The sequence below is a fragment of the Cibotium barometz genome, chromosome 21 (assembly GCF_041138505.1).
Source record: "Cibotium barometz isolate CiBa-2024 chromosome 21, ASM4113850v1, whole genome shotgun sequence".
Taxonomy (NCBI): domain Eukaryota; kingdom Viridiplantae; phylum Streptophyta; class Polypodiopsida; order Cyatheales; family Cibotiaceae; genus Cibotium; species Cibotium barometz.
In genome coordinates, this window is record NC_141066.1 from 21,368,876 (window position 1) to 21,383,895 (window position 15,020).

At 45.3% G+C, this 15,020-nt stretch overlaps 1 protein-coding gene across 2 annotated transcripts in view; it reads right to left on the reverse strand.

The window, feature by feature from the left end:
• Positions 1-14,324, reverse strand: part of PLR1 (NAD(P)-linked oxidoreductase superfamily protein) — a 57,404-nt gene extending 43,080 nt beyond the window's left edge. Inside the window, exon 1 of one of the 2 annotated variants that reach the window (XM_086815506.1) lies at positions 14,160-14,324. In XM_086815506.1, the coding sequence (XP_086671632.1) occupies positions 14,160-14,285 (126 nt within the window). In that variant the 5' untranslated portion in view covers positions 14,286-14,324. The remainder of the gene's footprint in view (positions 1-14,159) is intronic. The other variant, XM_086815507.1, reaches the window with a different exon arrangement.
• Positions 14,325-15,020: the final 696 nt, after the last annotated feature.

A 15,020-nucleotide genomic window follows, 5' to 3' on the forward strand; every position in this document is an offset into this window, starting at 1 on the left:
CTACCCTTTGAATTGGTAGTAGTATTTCCCCGCTTGGTCTCCCTCGTGAGACATTTGCAGAACCGCTAGTCTCTGAGGTCTTCCTCCGGATATCTTCATTGAGAATAGCACCCCTGACTCCATCAAAAGTTAGGTTGGGATTTGTCCCAAGTGACACCACAAGTGTTTCCCAAGAGTCAGGCAAAGTAGTGAGCAAAAAGATAGCTTTCAACTTATCATCAAAAGCAGGCAATCCAGAATCCTGCATCTGATTAAGCACCCCTGTGAAAGTAGTAATATGCTCTACTGCATTCTTAGAATCATCAAGTTGCATATTCATGAGTTTCCTGATGAGATGTACCTGGTTCACTGGCGTGGTGATCTCATAGGTGCTTCTCAGCTTCTCCCAAACGGCATAGGCTGTTGTCAGCCCTTTGAGGTCTACAAGAACCTCATCAGCAACAGCCATCTGGAGATAGGCAACGGCCTTTCTGTTCAGGATTCCCCATTCATCATCTGTCATAGCAGCGGGTTTGAACTGCTCAAGTGCAGTATCACATTCCCGCAGATAGAGGATATTCTGAATCCTCACCTTCCAAAGATCAAACCCAGTGCCTGCAAACTTCTTAATCTCTAGTAGACCCTTAAGATCACTTGTAGACGCCATGACTTATCAAACTGACACTTCAGAAAGTAAGCAATAGCAAGATGTTATGTACCAGATATGGGTTGAATGTAGGATGCTCGTAGATTGATGAAACAACTTCAAGTGAAGGAGACGGCGGAAGAGTATCACCGAATGTCGATGTAAACCCGAGGGGCAGTATGTTGCTGTCTTTTGAGGGTTGCTCGAAGATCCTGGCTGCTGGAGGCAACGTCGGCTGCTGCTAGTGGCCGTGGGGCTGCTGGCTGCAGCCCGGACTGCTTGCTGGTGGCCTTGGGGCTGCTGGCTGCAGCATTGGCTGCTGCTGGTGGTCGTGGGGCTGCTGGCTGCAGCCCTAGCTGCTGCTGGTGGTCGTGGGGCTGCTGGCAGCAGCGTTGGCTGCTGCTGATGGCAGCCGTACAGAAGGCAGAGAACAAGGCAGCAAAACGCTGCTGATTGCAGCAGCGCAGCAGCAAAAACGCAGCAAAGGGGGGCAGCAAGGGAGAGGAAAAACGCAGCAGAAGGGCAGCAGGGGTGGAGCAGAAAACGCAGGAGAGGGAAGAGCAAGAAAAACAGCAAAACAGTCTCCTGCGTTAAAAAAAGAGAGCAGCACTCTAAAAAAAAAACGCACCAGATTGATGATAGAAGGGAGGTGTTTGACGCGAAAAACGCAGACGATCCCGTAGTCAATTGGTGGAAGACACCTCTAACTCCATAGCTTCTGCATACAGCTTCCCTCCATGGCTCTGATACCAGTTGTTGGAAGAGAATGACTCAAACACAAGAGCTTGCAGCCAAGGAAGTGCAGAGGAGATAGAGAAGAGTGAGAGAGAGAGAGAGAACTCACACAATGCTCAAGAATATCTTGATTGTCTTGATGAGGCTCAAGGGAGACCTCGTATTTATAGTGATACAAGGGTATGGGCGGGCGCCCAACTTATGGGGCGCCCGGCGGACCAAATACAAAGAATGCCGTTACAAGGCCCAAATGGGGGCCAAATGTACAAGTAAATATATGGCCGCGAAGCTCTCGAAAAGAGCTACGCGATGATCAAGGTCCGGAGGCGAAACTGGGACTTTATACCCAACATAGCCCATGTTCACATGTGGCACTACTCATCATATATGCCAATAAATCCCCCTTGTAGTGGTAATGTGAACCTATACAAGGTAGGTAGTAGATCACTCTCTGTAGTAGAGTAAGCCCAAAGCTTTACGGAAAGCTTCAAACTTCTCTTGAGGCAACATCTTCGTGAACAGATTTGCAATATTGTCCTATGTAGAGTAGTAAGATAATCTGATCTCCCCTGCATGTATCCTCTCTTCCTCATCAAGACAATCAAGATATTCTTGAGCATTGTGTGAGTTCTCTCTCTCTCTCTCACTCTTCTCTATCTCCTCTGCACTTCCTTGGCTGCAAGCTCTTGTGTTTGAGTCATTCTCTTCCAACAGGCTAACCAAGGGCACTTTTTTCCTTTGGGTTTTTCCCCTTGGAGATCTAGTGTGAAAGGACACCATCTATGTCATGTGCAAGACGTGCAGGCTTATCCCATATCTAATCCTATAGAGGCAACAAGATAAAGAACCAGATAGAGCCAGATTTGGGAGCATGTGTTGCTGTTTTTGGCAAGGGAATGACTAGTGGTGGACAAGGGGTGCTGTTGACCAGCGCATGAGAGAACAGAAGACCTATCAGCTGCAGCAAGAATACCTGATTTTGTCCAGAGCCTGCTGGCCGACCAGCAATCAGCCAGTCCACTAGTATATTTCAAGTCCTACAAAAGGCAATATTGCTCATCATTTTTCATTCATTCAGTCCAGCCAAGGACTGAGTCATAGACCTAGGGTTAGATTAGGTATTTTACTACCTTTTCAAGGCAGCCTATGGCTGCAAGATTGTACATCCTTTTTGTACCATATGAATATACTGAATACTCAACTCTCTCTCTCTCTCTCTCTCTCTCTCTCTCTCCTGCTTGCGTTTTGCATCAACATGTTCCAGGAAGGTGTTTAGGGCTGAAAGAGAAGACTCCCAAAGCTTCTACATGTAACAATCTACTTTAGTTGTATTATGATATTATGGAGTTGACCTACTAGCTCCATTGAACCATTCATTCCAATGCAATCTATTCTTTGCATCTCTCATCATCTTGTGTGTGTTGTGTGTGCCTACTTGTGAGTGTGCTAATGTGCCAAACCCTAATTTTGTTCCTGCAGCTCCCCTCTTGGGCCAACAAGATGCAATTCTACAGAGATCACTTCCTCATACACACACTAAGGATGGATTCATCCGGCAGCCAGGCCACCTGAGTGTTCACATGTCCCATGCCATGCGGATTGCGATTGGCCAGATACGGATTTCATCCCACGCCTCAGAGTGGAGGCAGGAAGAATTGAGCACGTCTTCAAAGCGGGGGAGCTCATATGGAGACCCAACGAGAAGAGGATATGCCAATTATGCCACATGGAGGTTGAGCCAGAGGAGCATTACATATGTCATTGCCCAGTATACTATAAGATCTGTGGGAGGTTTCACTGTCTGTTCCATGAGGGATTTGGCCCACTTCCCAGGATCATTACCTTCCCGGACCAATGCTGCCTAGGACTCTTATGTGTAAAAAATGATGCAAGTTAAGCCTAGATTAATATCTCAAGAAAGAAGATGATATGTGCATCTATGTGCATAAATGTGCACCAACTTGGTGTAATTAAGTCTAAATAAGGGAAGATCTTTTAGTAAACCAAGATGGTGAATTGAGTCTTGAAATAAGAAGGAATTTTAGGGAATTACCCTCAAAAATTTCAGTAAGCCATTAAGTAATTGAATGGGCTGATTCTAGTGAAAGAAAAGAATACTCTAGAGAGAGAAGATACTAGATGTGTAGGGCAATGTCCAACTTAACAAACTTAAGACTAAATTGATAGCATAGAGATGGATGATCTTTATCTGGGAAGTACTTAGAATTAGAACACTTTGAAATTATCTGAACAAATGGTTAAATAGTTTTAGAGAGAAGATTTTCCTAGAAATTGTCTCTCTCTAGAAAGGATATTATGTCTAAAAAGATTAATCCTTGATGTTAAATTCTTCTTTTGAAAACGATTTTTGGAGGATACCTTGAGTCAAATCAAAGGAAGAAAATGACAAAGTGGATCTTATTAAGAAAAAGAACAAGACTCTTAAACCAAATTCATGAGTGGAATTTTTCCTCCTCGGTCTAGAGATTTGACCAAAGAAGACCTTGAGGATAAAGGCTTAATCCAGATAAATTTTATGAGAGAGAAAGAGAGATAATTAGACCTAAGCATCTACTGGATCTAGATAGGTATTAAGGCCTTAAAGGCCTAAAGCGCTAAGGCATAAAATACGCTGGAAGTTTAGAATCCCCTATGGACACCTAACAATGGTTATAGAAATAAGGGATGCAAAGCCACTATAAGGTTTAATCCAGTATTGACCTTAGTCTCAACTCTGAAGGATCCTAGAAATGTTATAAGACTCTTTGTAAATTCAAGTAATCTTGAAGAGCTAGATATTGTTCGTGGAATCCGAGACCTCGCCTGGACTTTGTGGCTAGAGGATCTGCAATCGGAGTTGCGACTCGAGGACTGTGGAAGTCTCGTCAAACTTGCGATGGTTTACCAAATTGTGGATGCATGAATGATACATGACTGTTTGATCATGTTTTACTTGTTTGCCTTGTATTCATTGTGAAATTATTTGTTGTGGATGCATGTGAAGGTACCACACAGGTGCATGGTTTGCTGTGTAGACGTCTCCCAAGTAGTGAGTCTTGTTATGAAGAGGGTCGATCGCCCGAGACCTTGATCCATCTCAGTCAGATGTAGGTGTGCTCTCGACACAATCCGTGTCATGGACAAGGGGCAGCTCCGGTTGTACTTGGTAGCGCAGATCTAGGACTAGATGTGCGCATCGTTTCATCTGGCTCCTGTGACTACTTAGCTAGAGTGTTCTTGCCTTGGGAGTGGTATGGCTGTCATAAGCGGCTCCTGGATTTTGGCACCAGTGTTGGATTCAAATGTGAGATTGTGGACTCCTCTAATTGGCATAGTGGTTCAGCAGTGTTTAGACTTGGTAGTGCATACCTTTCTAGTCCAAGGAACACGTTGAGGTGTGTGTAGATATTGATGGATTTTGCAGAGATCTGCAATGATTTATGATGATACATTCAAAGTTTTTATGATGATGTATTGAACATATTTAAGTTAAGTCTTTCTAGTAATTTTTATATTGAGAAGAAATGTTTGTCATGGAGTGTGTGTATGAGCTCTATTTTTCACGTAAGTGTGTGTGCAAATGGAAAAGGGAATTTCAATTACGGATGTGTAAGTTCACACCGGCTCCATAGGCCCAACGGAGGGCGGCAGGCTAACCCATGGGATTGGACGAGGTTAGGCTAAGTCTATAGAACTGGTCAAAGTTGATAAAGGATTTAAATATTGGAAAGCGGGTGGCCGGGTGGACCCAAATTACGGGTACTTTCTAAACCTAGAGACCAAACTTGATTATAAACTTAGTACACAGCTGCCCGTACCCGGCTGACTTGCATGAGTGCGTTTTGCAGCTCTACAAACCGCCCACCCTTGTGATGAGCATTATAATGATGTCACATGCATCCCGCACTTGGATGCCACGTAGAAATATCTGAACAAGAAGGTGCAAGACCTGGGGTGGAAAACTGGTCCCATGTGAGCCTAGTCCGGGACGAGTCAGCCAGGGTTCCGCTCCATTCGTCCGAGGTCAGGTGTGCATTGTCCTGCACATGAAACAATGCCAGTCCGCAATGTGAGTCTCCCTCTAGAATGATATCAGTGGTTCTATGTATCTAGTATGATATTGGATGCCAAACCTCTGTGTAGACATGTAGGATTTGCATGTAGGGATGGGGCCAGCCCATAGGGCTACCCCAAGAACAATTATGTGGGCATGGGGGAGGTGTAGAACCACCCTCAAAGGGCCAAGAGGGCCTTGGCTGTGCCCACCAGCCATGGGATGGGCTGGAAGGGCTGTCAGCCAGCCCTAGGGCCACTGGACAGGCAGCCGACAGGGCATCAGGGCCTTTAAAGCCTATCGGCCAGGTGTGGGGCAGCCCACACAGGCTGCCCAGCAGTCCATAGCAAAAGCGCATGATGGCCAGCCTGTCTAGTGTGAACACGCATGAGTTTTAGCATTTAATGCTACTTTATGCAGTCGTGAAGCTATTTTCAGTCAGCCGACTGGGGTAAAACCAGCTGACCAGCATTGGTGAGGGGCATAAATACCCAGGGCATAAATCAGTTCCACTCATCTCATAATTCACAAAGTGCTGGAGCTAACTCAAGGGCCAGGACAGGCAAGGAGAAGCTAACGCAAAGGGTGAAAATTGAAGGTCAAGGCCAGAGGATCCTCCTCAGCCAAGAAGGTTCAGGATCAGTCTTTTATTTTCAGATTTGCATCATTCTAATAAAAGCAAATACACCATTCGTGGTGGGGGCCCTACAGAGGGTATTCGGGACCCAATACTGTGTCCTCTTCTCCCTTTCTCTCTCTCTATTTTTCTGCACATCTACATTCAGTTTTGTGTGTTATTTTCGTCGCGACAAGTGTGCTGATTTTTGAGCATTGAAGTTACCGATCTCCCCCGAAGCTTCCGCATGTTAGAGTGGTATCAGAGCCTACTTCAAGTGTAAAGATGCAGCAAGAAACCAGAAAAGTTTTCTCGCTCGTGTGGTTGGTTTTCAGACTCCGGTGGACCACCCCTTCCGGAGTGACTCCTGCCCCTCGAAGGACGGTTGGTTTTCAACCTGCGGAAGCCTCCAGAAGTCTCCCGCACACACAGTGGATGGTCAGCTTGCGCTCCGGGAAGGAGGTGCATTTTCCTACTATGGCAAGCTTCGACGACGAGAGAGACCAAGAACCTTGGGACCTAAGTGCATCAGGCAGCCCAACTAGGGCATCCAGCATGAGTGTTGAATATGTTCCAACAAATGATGTGAGCAATCGCAGACAAGAGTACCAAGTTGGAAGAGCAAAAGGTGCAGATACTGTCTCTGAAGAAGAGAGCACCCTTTCTCCATCTCCGCGTTTTCCGTCTCCTCCTCCCTCTCCTTCTGTTTCCCAAATTCCAGATCCTCTACACAAGGACCTTCTGGAAGGGTCACGACCACAGCCGAGTTCGATGCTTGAGTTGCAAATGTGTGCATTGGAAATCCGACAAGAAGACGACGCCATGCGACGCGTGGAACATGAGCGATACCTTGCGGCTTTGGACGCAAGACTGACACCAACGGCTTCCTCAAATCATTTTCCCGAGAAAATGAATTTCAATAAGTATAATGGTAAACTCGACCCCACAACTCTTTATTCATGGTTGCATAAATTTGAAGCTTACTTTGCCGCAGTTAGAAAAAATGATACTGACAGGGTGATCGTAGCCAATTGGTACTTGGAAGGTGAGGCCATTCCTTGGTGGACCCAGTGGACTCATGCCCACACCAGATTAGGTATGACAGCTTATGTTTGGAACGAGTTTGTCCGCGACCTCAAGCAGTGGTTTCTACCGCCCCGTTACCTTCAGCGACTCGAAGACAAGCTTAGGGGAGGACATCAGAACACGCAACCAGTCCTTCACTTTGCCAACAAAATTTTGAACTTATGTTTGCAATTAGCCTTATCTGATACAGACAAGAAAGGGCGATTCCTATATAGCCTTGACACGCAAATCCAGTGGGAGGTGCATATGTTTAGGCCAACCACCTTCGAAGACACACTCTCACTTGCGCAAAGTGCTGAAATGAAGCACAATGGTGGAAAGCCCAAGACTTCCCAACCGGCTACTCCCAAGGCTACCACCGCGGGGAGGAAAGGCCATAACCAAACGGGGTCTTCCCCAAGACAGAGCACAAGAGCCTCTGGCTCCAAGAACTCGACCAATGCGCCCAAGCTTACTCCAGACTAGAAAGCGGAGGCAGGCAAGGTCGGTGGCAAGTTGAGTGCTGAGGAGATTGCTCAGTACAAGAAGGAGAGTAGGTGTTTCTTTTGTTATACAAAAAGACACACTTCTCGAGAGTGTCCTAAGAAGACTACCGCTCCAAAGACCGCCGCCTCAGCCTCCACGGCTTCAATGGTGAGCCCACCTCCCACACAGACCCCAGTGGCTGTCCCTAGTTCTTTAAATCCCAATGCTTCAGTTGGAGCAATCATTAGCCGAGAGCTCGAAGATAAGCAAAAGGGCGCCCATGACCAGGAGTATGAGCGCAATGAATTGCTCAAGACCTTTGACTACATAGGTGGCCACAGAGTCGTTGTTTTGTTTGACAACGACAACACGGAGGACGTGGTCACGGAACAGACCGCTCGGCGTGCCCGTTTCGTCCTGACTTCGGTGGACAAGCAAGTTGAGGGTTTTAGCACAGGCATGACAACGAGCGTCAAGTATGAAGCTCTAGGTGCTAAGTTAGTTATTCAGGACAGAGTTTGTGCGTGATTTTATGGTTGCCCCTCTTGTAGGAGCAAACATAATATTGGGCATTCAGTGGTTTCACAAGTTCCTTCCTGATGGGACAAGCACACTTTCCAGATTAGTCAGAATGTGTCAAACGCCCTAGTGACCATTAAGTGTGAGCCAACAATTCCAAACTTTCCGCTCATAAGCCAAGAATTCCAAACTTTCCGCTCATAAGCCACTTGCAAGCTAAACGAACAATCAGGAAAGGTGCACATTGTGCGATGATATACATCCAGACTGTCCAGACAGTGGCCAGTGCTTCCGCCGAGAAGTGTTTGGCTCTCCATGAAAAGTTCCAAAAGATTTTTCTTCAGGACAATCTCCCTCCCTAGCTCCCCTCGTCCAGACTGGAGAACCACAAGATTGATCTCCTCCCAAGCTCGGAACCCCCAAGCAAGTTTCCATATCGCCTTTCCAAGGCAATGGAATCAGAGTTGGACCGTCAACTCCAAGAATTGTTGCAATCTAGCTTCATCCGCCCCAGCGTGTCGCAATTTGCAACACCGATCCTCTTTGTCAAGAAGAAAGATGGGTCTTCTCGTTTGTGTGTCGATTATCGTGCACTCAATAAGCTGATTATCAGGAGTAGATTCCCGATGCCTCGAATAGATTATATTCTTGAGAGGCTGAATGGGACTAAGGTGTTCTCGAAACTCGATTTGAAGAGTGGGTACCACCAAGTGAGGATTGTTGAGGGGGACATCCCCAAGACAGCCTTCCTTACAGAACGGGCCCACTATGAATTTGTGGTCATGCCTTTTGGCTTGACGAACGCCCCAGCCACATTCAACCGCATGATGATACGGGTGTTCCGGGAATTTATTGGAAAGTGTGTGTTCATATTTCTGGACGACATACTAGTATTTTCAACTACGGTTGAGCAACATGACATTGATGTGGAGAAAGTCTTGAAGTTGCTAGAAAGCAACGAGCTCTACGTCAATGAGAAGAAGTCGGAATTTTATTTGTTCGAGGTTCATTAACTTGGATATATAATTAGTGCAGAAGGCATTCAACTTGATCTGGCCAAGGTGGCCGAGATTGTCGATTGGGAAGTACCTCAAACTGCTTATGACATAAGATCCTTTGTGGATATATGCCAGGCATACTCCACCCACATAGACAAGTTTTCTAACCTCTCGGCGGATCTCACCGATCTGCTAAAGGGTGTCAAGACAAGAAGGCAACGGATTCGAATGACTGCACGAACGTTGGAGGCATTCAAGAACCTCAAGGTGGCTTTGTCAAAGGCGCCTTATCTAGCACTTGCCTCGTGGAACAAGCCAGTCCAAGTTATCACCGATGCGAGTAACATCACAATTGGAGGTATATTACAACAGAATGGTCATCCAGTAGCTTACATGTCTCGTAAGTTACTGCCCGCAGAAAAGAGTTACTCAATCTACGATCGAGAACTCCTCGCAGTTATACAGGCCTTGAAACATTGGAAACATTTTCTTTATGGCCGTGACTTTGAGGTTCGCACTGACCATCAGGTATTACGTTAGATTACGACAATGCCAAGTGCACAATGGAGTGACCGTCAGCACCGCTGCAGCCAGATATTCCAGCAATTTGGTGGTATGATTGAGTACCTTCCAGGAAAGGCCAATCTAGTGGCTGATGCTTTGAGCAAGAAGGGACAAGTGACTTTGATTCTTCAGACCACTAGACTCGACCTTGTTGGTACAAGACTAGACGACATGAAGCACACATACGCGGATTCCGAGGACCGTAGTGTCGGACCGAGATGCCAAGTTTACCAGTCATTTTTGGAGGGCATTGTTTGATAACTTTGGTACTAAATTGAATTTTTCCAGTGCATTTCACCCACCACAGACGGACGGCCATGAGAAATCTACAACCAATTGGCCTTTGATGTGCTGAAGTGTTATGTCCACGATCAGCAAGGTAAGTGAGAATCTTATTTGCCTTTAGTTTAAGCTATTTTGAATGATTCTTTTTCTTCAGCTATTAGCAAGACTCCATATGAGGCAACGTTTGGAAGACCATTTCACTCGCTATTGATGAGAATCTCGTCTTCAGTACCTGAAGCGAACAGATTGACGGAGTCTTACCAAGAGATTTTGGAGTCAGTAAATGACAGGTTGGCTAAAGCACAGGAGGCCTACACTCAACAGGCCAACAAAGATCGAAGGGATATGAAGTTTTCGCAAGGTGATTGGGTGTATCTTTGGATTATAAAGCAAAGGTTGAAACAGGTGAACAAGCGATGCCCAAAGTTGTCATTCAAGAGCTTCGAACCTTTTCCCATCCAAAGAAAGATTAACGAGGTTTCAATGAAGTTGAAGCTACCTCCGAGTTGGACTATGCACAATGTGTTCCATGTCAGTTGGTTAAAACGATATGCAAGTCCGATCCCTTCAAAAGTGAAAGACGGAGCGGAACCAGATATCATTGATGAAGCTAAAGTTATGGTTCCAAAACATATCCTTTTGTACCGCTTCAAAGCATGGCTCAAGCCGAACACAAAGACAGTTCCTCACCAAGCTTCAGGACTGAGGGACCCACGAAGCGGTATGTCTTAACAAAGAGTTTTTCAACGACTATCCGGCGTTATTGACAGTTCATTTGGAGGCGATGCAACTTCCATCAAGTTAAGCAAAAGGGGATGTCACGTGCATTCCACACTTGGATGCCACGTAGACTTATCTATACAAAAAGGTGCAGGACCTGGGGTGGAAAACTGGTCCCATGTGAGCCCAATCCGGGATGAGTTAGCCAGGGTTCCACTCCATTCGTCCGAGGTCAGGTGTGCATTGTCCTACACATGCGTCCAAGGTCGCGTGTGCATTGTCGTGCACATGAAACAATGCCAGTCCACGTTGTGAGTCTCCCTGTGGAATGATGTCAATGGTTCTGTGTATCTAGTATGATATTGGATGCCAAGCCTCTGTGTAGACATGTAGGATTTGTATGTAGGGATGGGGCCAGCCCATTGGGATGGGCTGGAAGGGCTGTCGGCCAGCCCTAGGGCCTTTGGACAGGCAGCCGACATGTCATCAGGCCCTTTAAAGCCTGTTGGCCAGCAGGTGTGGGGCAGCCCACACAGGCTGCCCAGCAGTCCATAACAAAAGCGCATGATGGCCAGCCTGTCTAGTGTGAACACGCATGAGTTTTAGCATTTAATGCTACTTTATGCAGTCATGAAGCTATTTTTAGTCAGCCGACTGGGGTAAAACCAGCCGACCAGCATCGGTGAGGGGTATAAATACCTAGGGCATAAATCAATTCCACTCATCTCATAATTCACAAAAGTGTCAGAGCTAACTCAAGGGCCAGGACAGCCAAGGAGAAGCTAACACAAAGGGTGAAGAATTGAAGGTCAAGGGCAGAGGATCCTCCTCAGCCAAGAAGGTTCAGGTTCAGTCTTTTATTTTCAGATTTGCATCATTCTAATAAAAGCAAATATACACCATTCATGGTGGGGGCCCTACAGAGGGTATTCGGTACCCAATACTATGTCCTCTTCTCCCTCTCTCTCTCTATTTTTCTGCACATCTACATTCAGTTTTGTGCATTATTTTCATCATGACAAATGTGCTGATTTTTTAGCATTGAAGTTACCGATCTCCCCCGAAGCTTCCGCATGTTACAATTGATGATGGCCACCTTGAGCTACTGGACCTGGTTGCTCTTGAATGGTGTGTTATCTTCCTCTCCTTGCCCTATGGTGCATGAGAGTACAACTCCCCTTTGTTGGCCTTGGCTTGGCACTGAATGCATGAAAAGAAGTGCCCTAGAAGTCCCTTCACATAGGCGCCCTTTTGATCAGCCCCCTTATCCGTGTCCCCTATTTGGTCCATGCCCACTAGGGTGCCCATGGGCTGTCCACAGCTCCATGGCCCCTTAAATAGCCATTGCTAGTAACCATAGGACAATGGGGCTTTCACACATGGCTGACCATAATCACCTAGGACTTGGACAATGATTTGCACAAGCCTTGGCCTTCCCAAACACCCAACCATTGGTCTAATAAGCGTCTAGTCTAGCATGTACTGTGTACAACCATCACATCTTGCAAAGAGGGAAGGGTAAATAGACTTGTTCCTCCACAAGCGCGACGCGAATAAACCCTCCTAACTTGGATGGCACCTGGCAACTTGTTCCTTGGACTAGGGTTTCCAGATGCTCTTGGCCCATCAGAAAAGGTATCCTTTGTCCTAGATGAAGGAGAATGTGCACATAGCACCCTAGGACAGATGGTGCACATGACAAAGACACTTCATGCAGGCGACATCAACCTCATCTATTGTCCGACTCAAGAGAACGTGATAGACAATTTCACAAAGGCTCTTCCAAGAGACAAGTTTGAAGCTTTCCAAAAAGCTTTAAGCTTGATTGATGTCACGTTGTGCATCCACATTTCCATTAAGAGGGAATTGTGGCAAATGTGTTACTGAAAATGTGTATTATGTCCTAGGTAATAAGTTTGGTGAGATTCTACTAGCAAAAGATATCACTTAAGAGCGACTACAGTTATAATTTTTTATAACGACCATTGGATTAGCTGCCACGTGTCATCGTGTGATTTAATCTTGGGCTACTTAGGATAAGCCCTAAGTCATCGTCATGTTTGGGGCTAGCTGCATGGCAGCCCTGAGTGTCAAAGGACAAAGACACCAGACATCCCATTGGATCAGTTGGTCTAACCCATACAAAAAGGCATCCAACCTATCCTTGTCTGATTTCTGCAATTACAGTTCTCAAGATGCTCTAGGTATTGCGGACGCAAGAAAAGAGTCATGAGATCCTCCACAAACCTAACCCACTCACAAGCCACCACAATGGATCGCTATGTTGGCTCAACTAATCATGCCACCAAATGCTAGCATCTCTATGACCGCACGACAATTAAAAAATATGCAATGAAGTTATGAACTGATGAAGCCAAGAATGTATAACATTTGCATCCAACTTACCATCATACTTACCTCCACAAACCTAACCCACTCACAAGCCACCACAATGGATCGCTATGTTGGCTCAACTAATCATGCCGCCAAATGCTAGCATCTCTATGACCGCACGACAATTGAAAAATATGCAATGAAGTTATGAACTGATGAAGCCAAGAATGTATAACATTTGCATCCAACTTACCATCATACTTACAACTAAATTGTATCTTCTCTGTTAGTACCCATGATCTCAATGGTTATGGTAATGGTTGTACCGTGAAAATCAAGGCTCCGAACTCTTCAGAAAGAGCATGTGCCATGAGATTCACATGGCAAAGCTTTAATTGTGACTCCACAAATTCGGCCCAAACAACCAAAATAATATTTTAAAGGCAATGCAATGAGCATGTACAAGTGCAAGTATCTTTGTGTGCGACCTGGATATCATACATCCTTTTCACTGAATAGATTTGCATCAATATGCAAGAAAAATGGTCACTTGTACAGATTTGATGGTGGACAAGGCATTAGTTCAACAATGCTCGTGTAGAAGCAAGAAAAGGCATCCATTGTGCTATGGCATGGCTGCATGACATGCACACAGATAATAAAGCATGCTCTTGTGTATAGGACTTGATCATCACTGGGCTGCTAATTAAAAAGTTTAAGCCAGTATCATGCAATCAGTTTAAAATCAATGCAGGGCAGCTCACATAGCTTTTGGGCATTGAGGGAAGTAATAGACAAATCCCCACCCATCAGCCAGAAGCCGTCCATGGGGGGTGGGTAGGCAATCTTGTCCGTCAACCAGGGAGGCAAATGTATGTATCCAGATACACCAAACTTGTGCTTTGGGCATTAACCCTCATGGGAAAATTGAGTGATACCATCTCACAGCCCACATCCTAGCAAAGAAAGGGGCTGACATAGTACTAACTATGTTGGGAAGTTCAAAAAGAAAACAGATAAATATCTGAATCGCCGTGTAGCCTAAATAAAACAGGTTAACTTCTAATCATTTCCTGAAAACCATGCAATGCTCAAATCCTTGTATTACCGTTAAAAACCTAATAAACCAGATTTTCAAAATGACCCTGTAACACATACACTTTCCCATGGCCAGTAGGCAGGCTTGAGCTGCTGCAGAAATGGTGAAAAGGGGCCTGGTGTCGCTGCGGCGGGTGGGATACTGCACGTAACCAGGCAGCAACTCGTCATAGCCTCGACCACCATATACTAATTGTATACAATTGTCCCACCCTCCATTTGAATATATATTTGTTACTAAACATTTCTCTTTTCTTTTTAAAACAGAAAGTAGAAATAATTTCAACACCCAAAAAAAAAATTTCCTAGCCAAAAGAAAACTAACAAGAAAATTTATATTCACAACCTTTGATCTACCAACTCGTTCAAATCTCTCTTTCCTTTTAAACTAATAAGATAAGAAAACACACATGTATTTTTTTTATGCGGGTGCCTCGAGACTTACACTTTTTCACCTTGAGCCCATTACCACTCGGGTGAGCCCGCTATAGGAGGTATCCTGTAGCTTTATTACTTTTTGGTTAGGGAAACGCAATATAGTCCTCTACAAAGTGGCTTCTTTTCTTTCAACTACCCTTAGAGGCCCAAGATGTAATGAAACAACACCTTTAGAATAGGTGTAGGACCTTGGTCATGTGCTCAAGAATAAAAGGGGGCTCATGGACTATCGTTGTACCTTTTTTGATCTTTTGACACCTTTTGATATCTTTTGATATTAGTCATCATGACTCTTAGAGCCTCATGGCTTTCAACCTAGGTTTTATGGAAGGTTGTTTCCATCCTTTGGTGAAAGGCTAAATCACTTAGGCATTATGCATGATTTCTTGCTAATTGCATGGTTAATTAGCATAATGATTGTCCCAAATCTCAGCTCCATTCCAATTGGTATCAGAGCTCTTAGCTTAGATCCTTGCTTAGGGA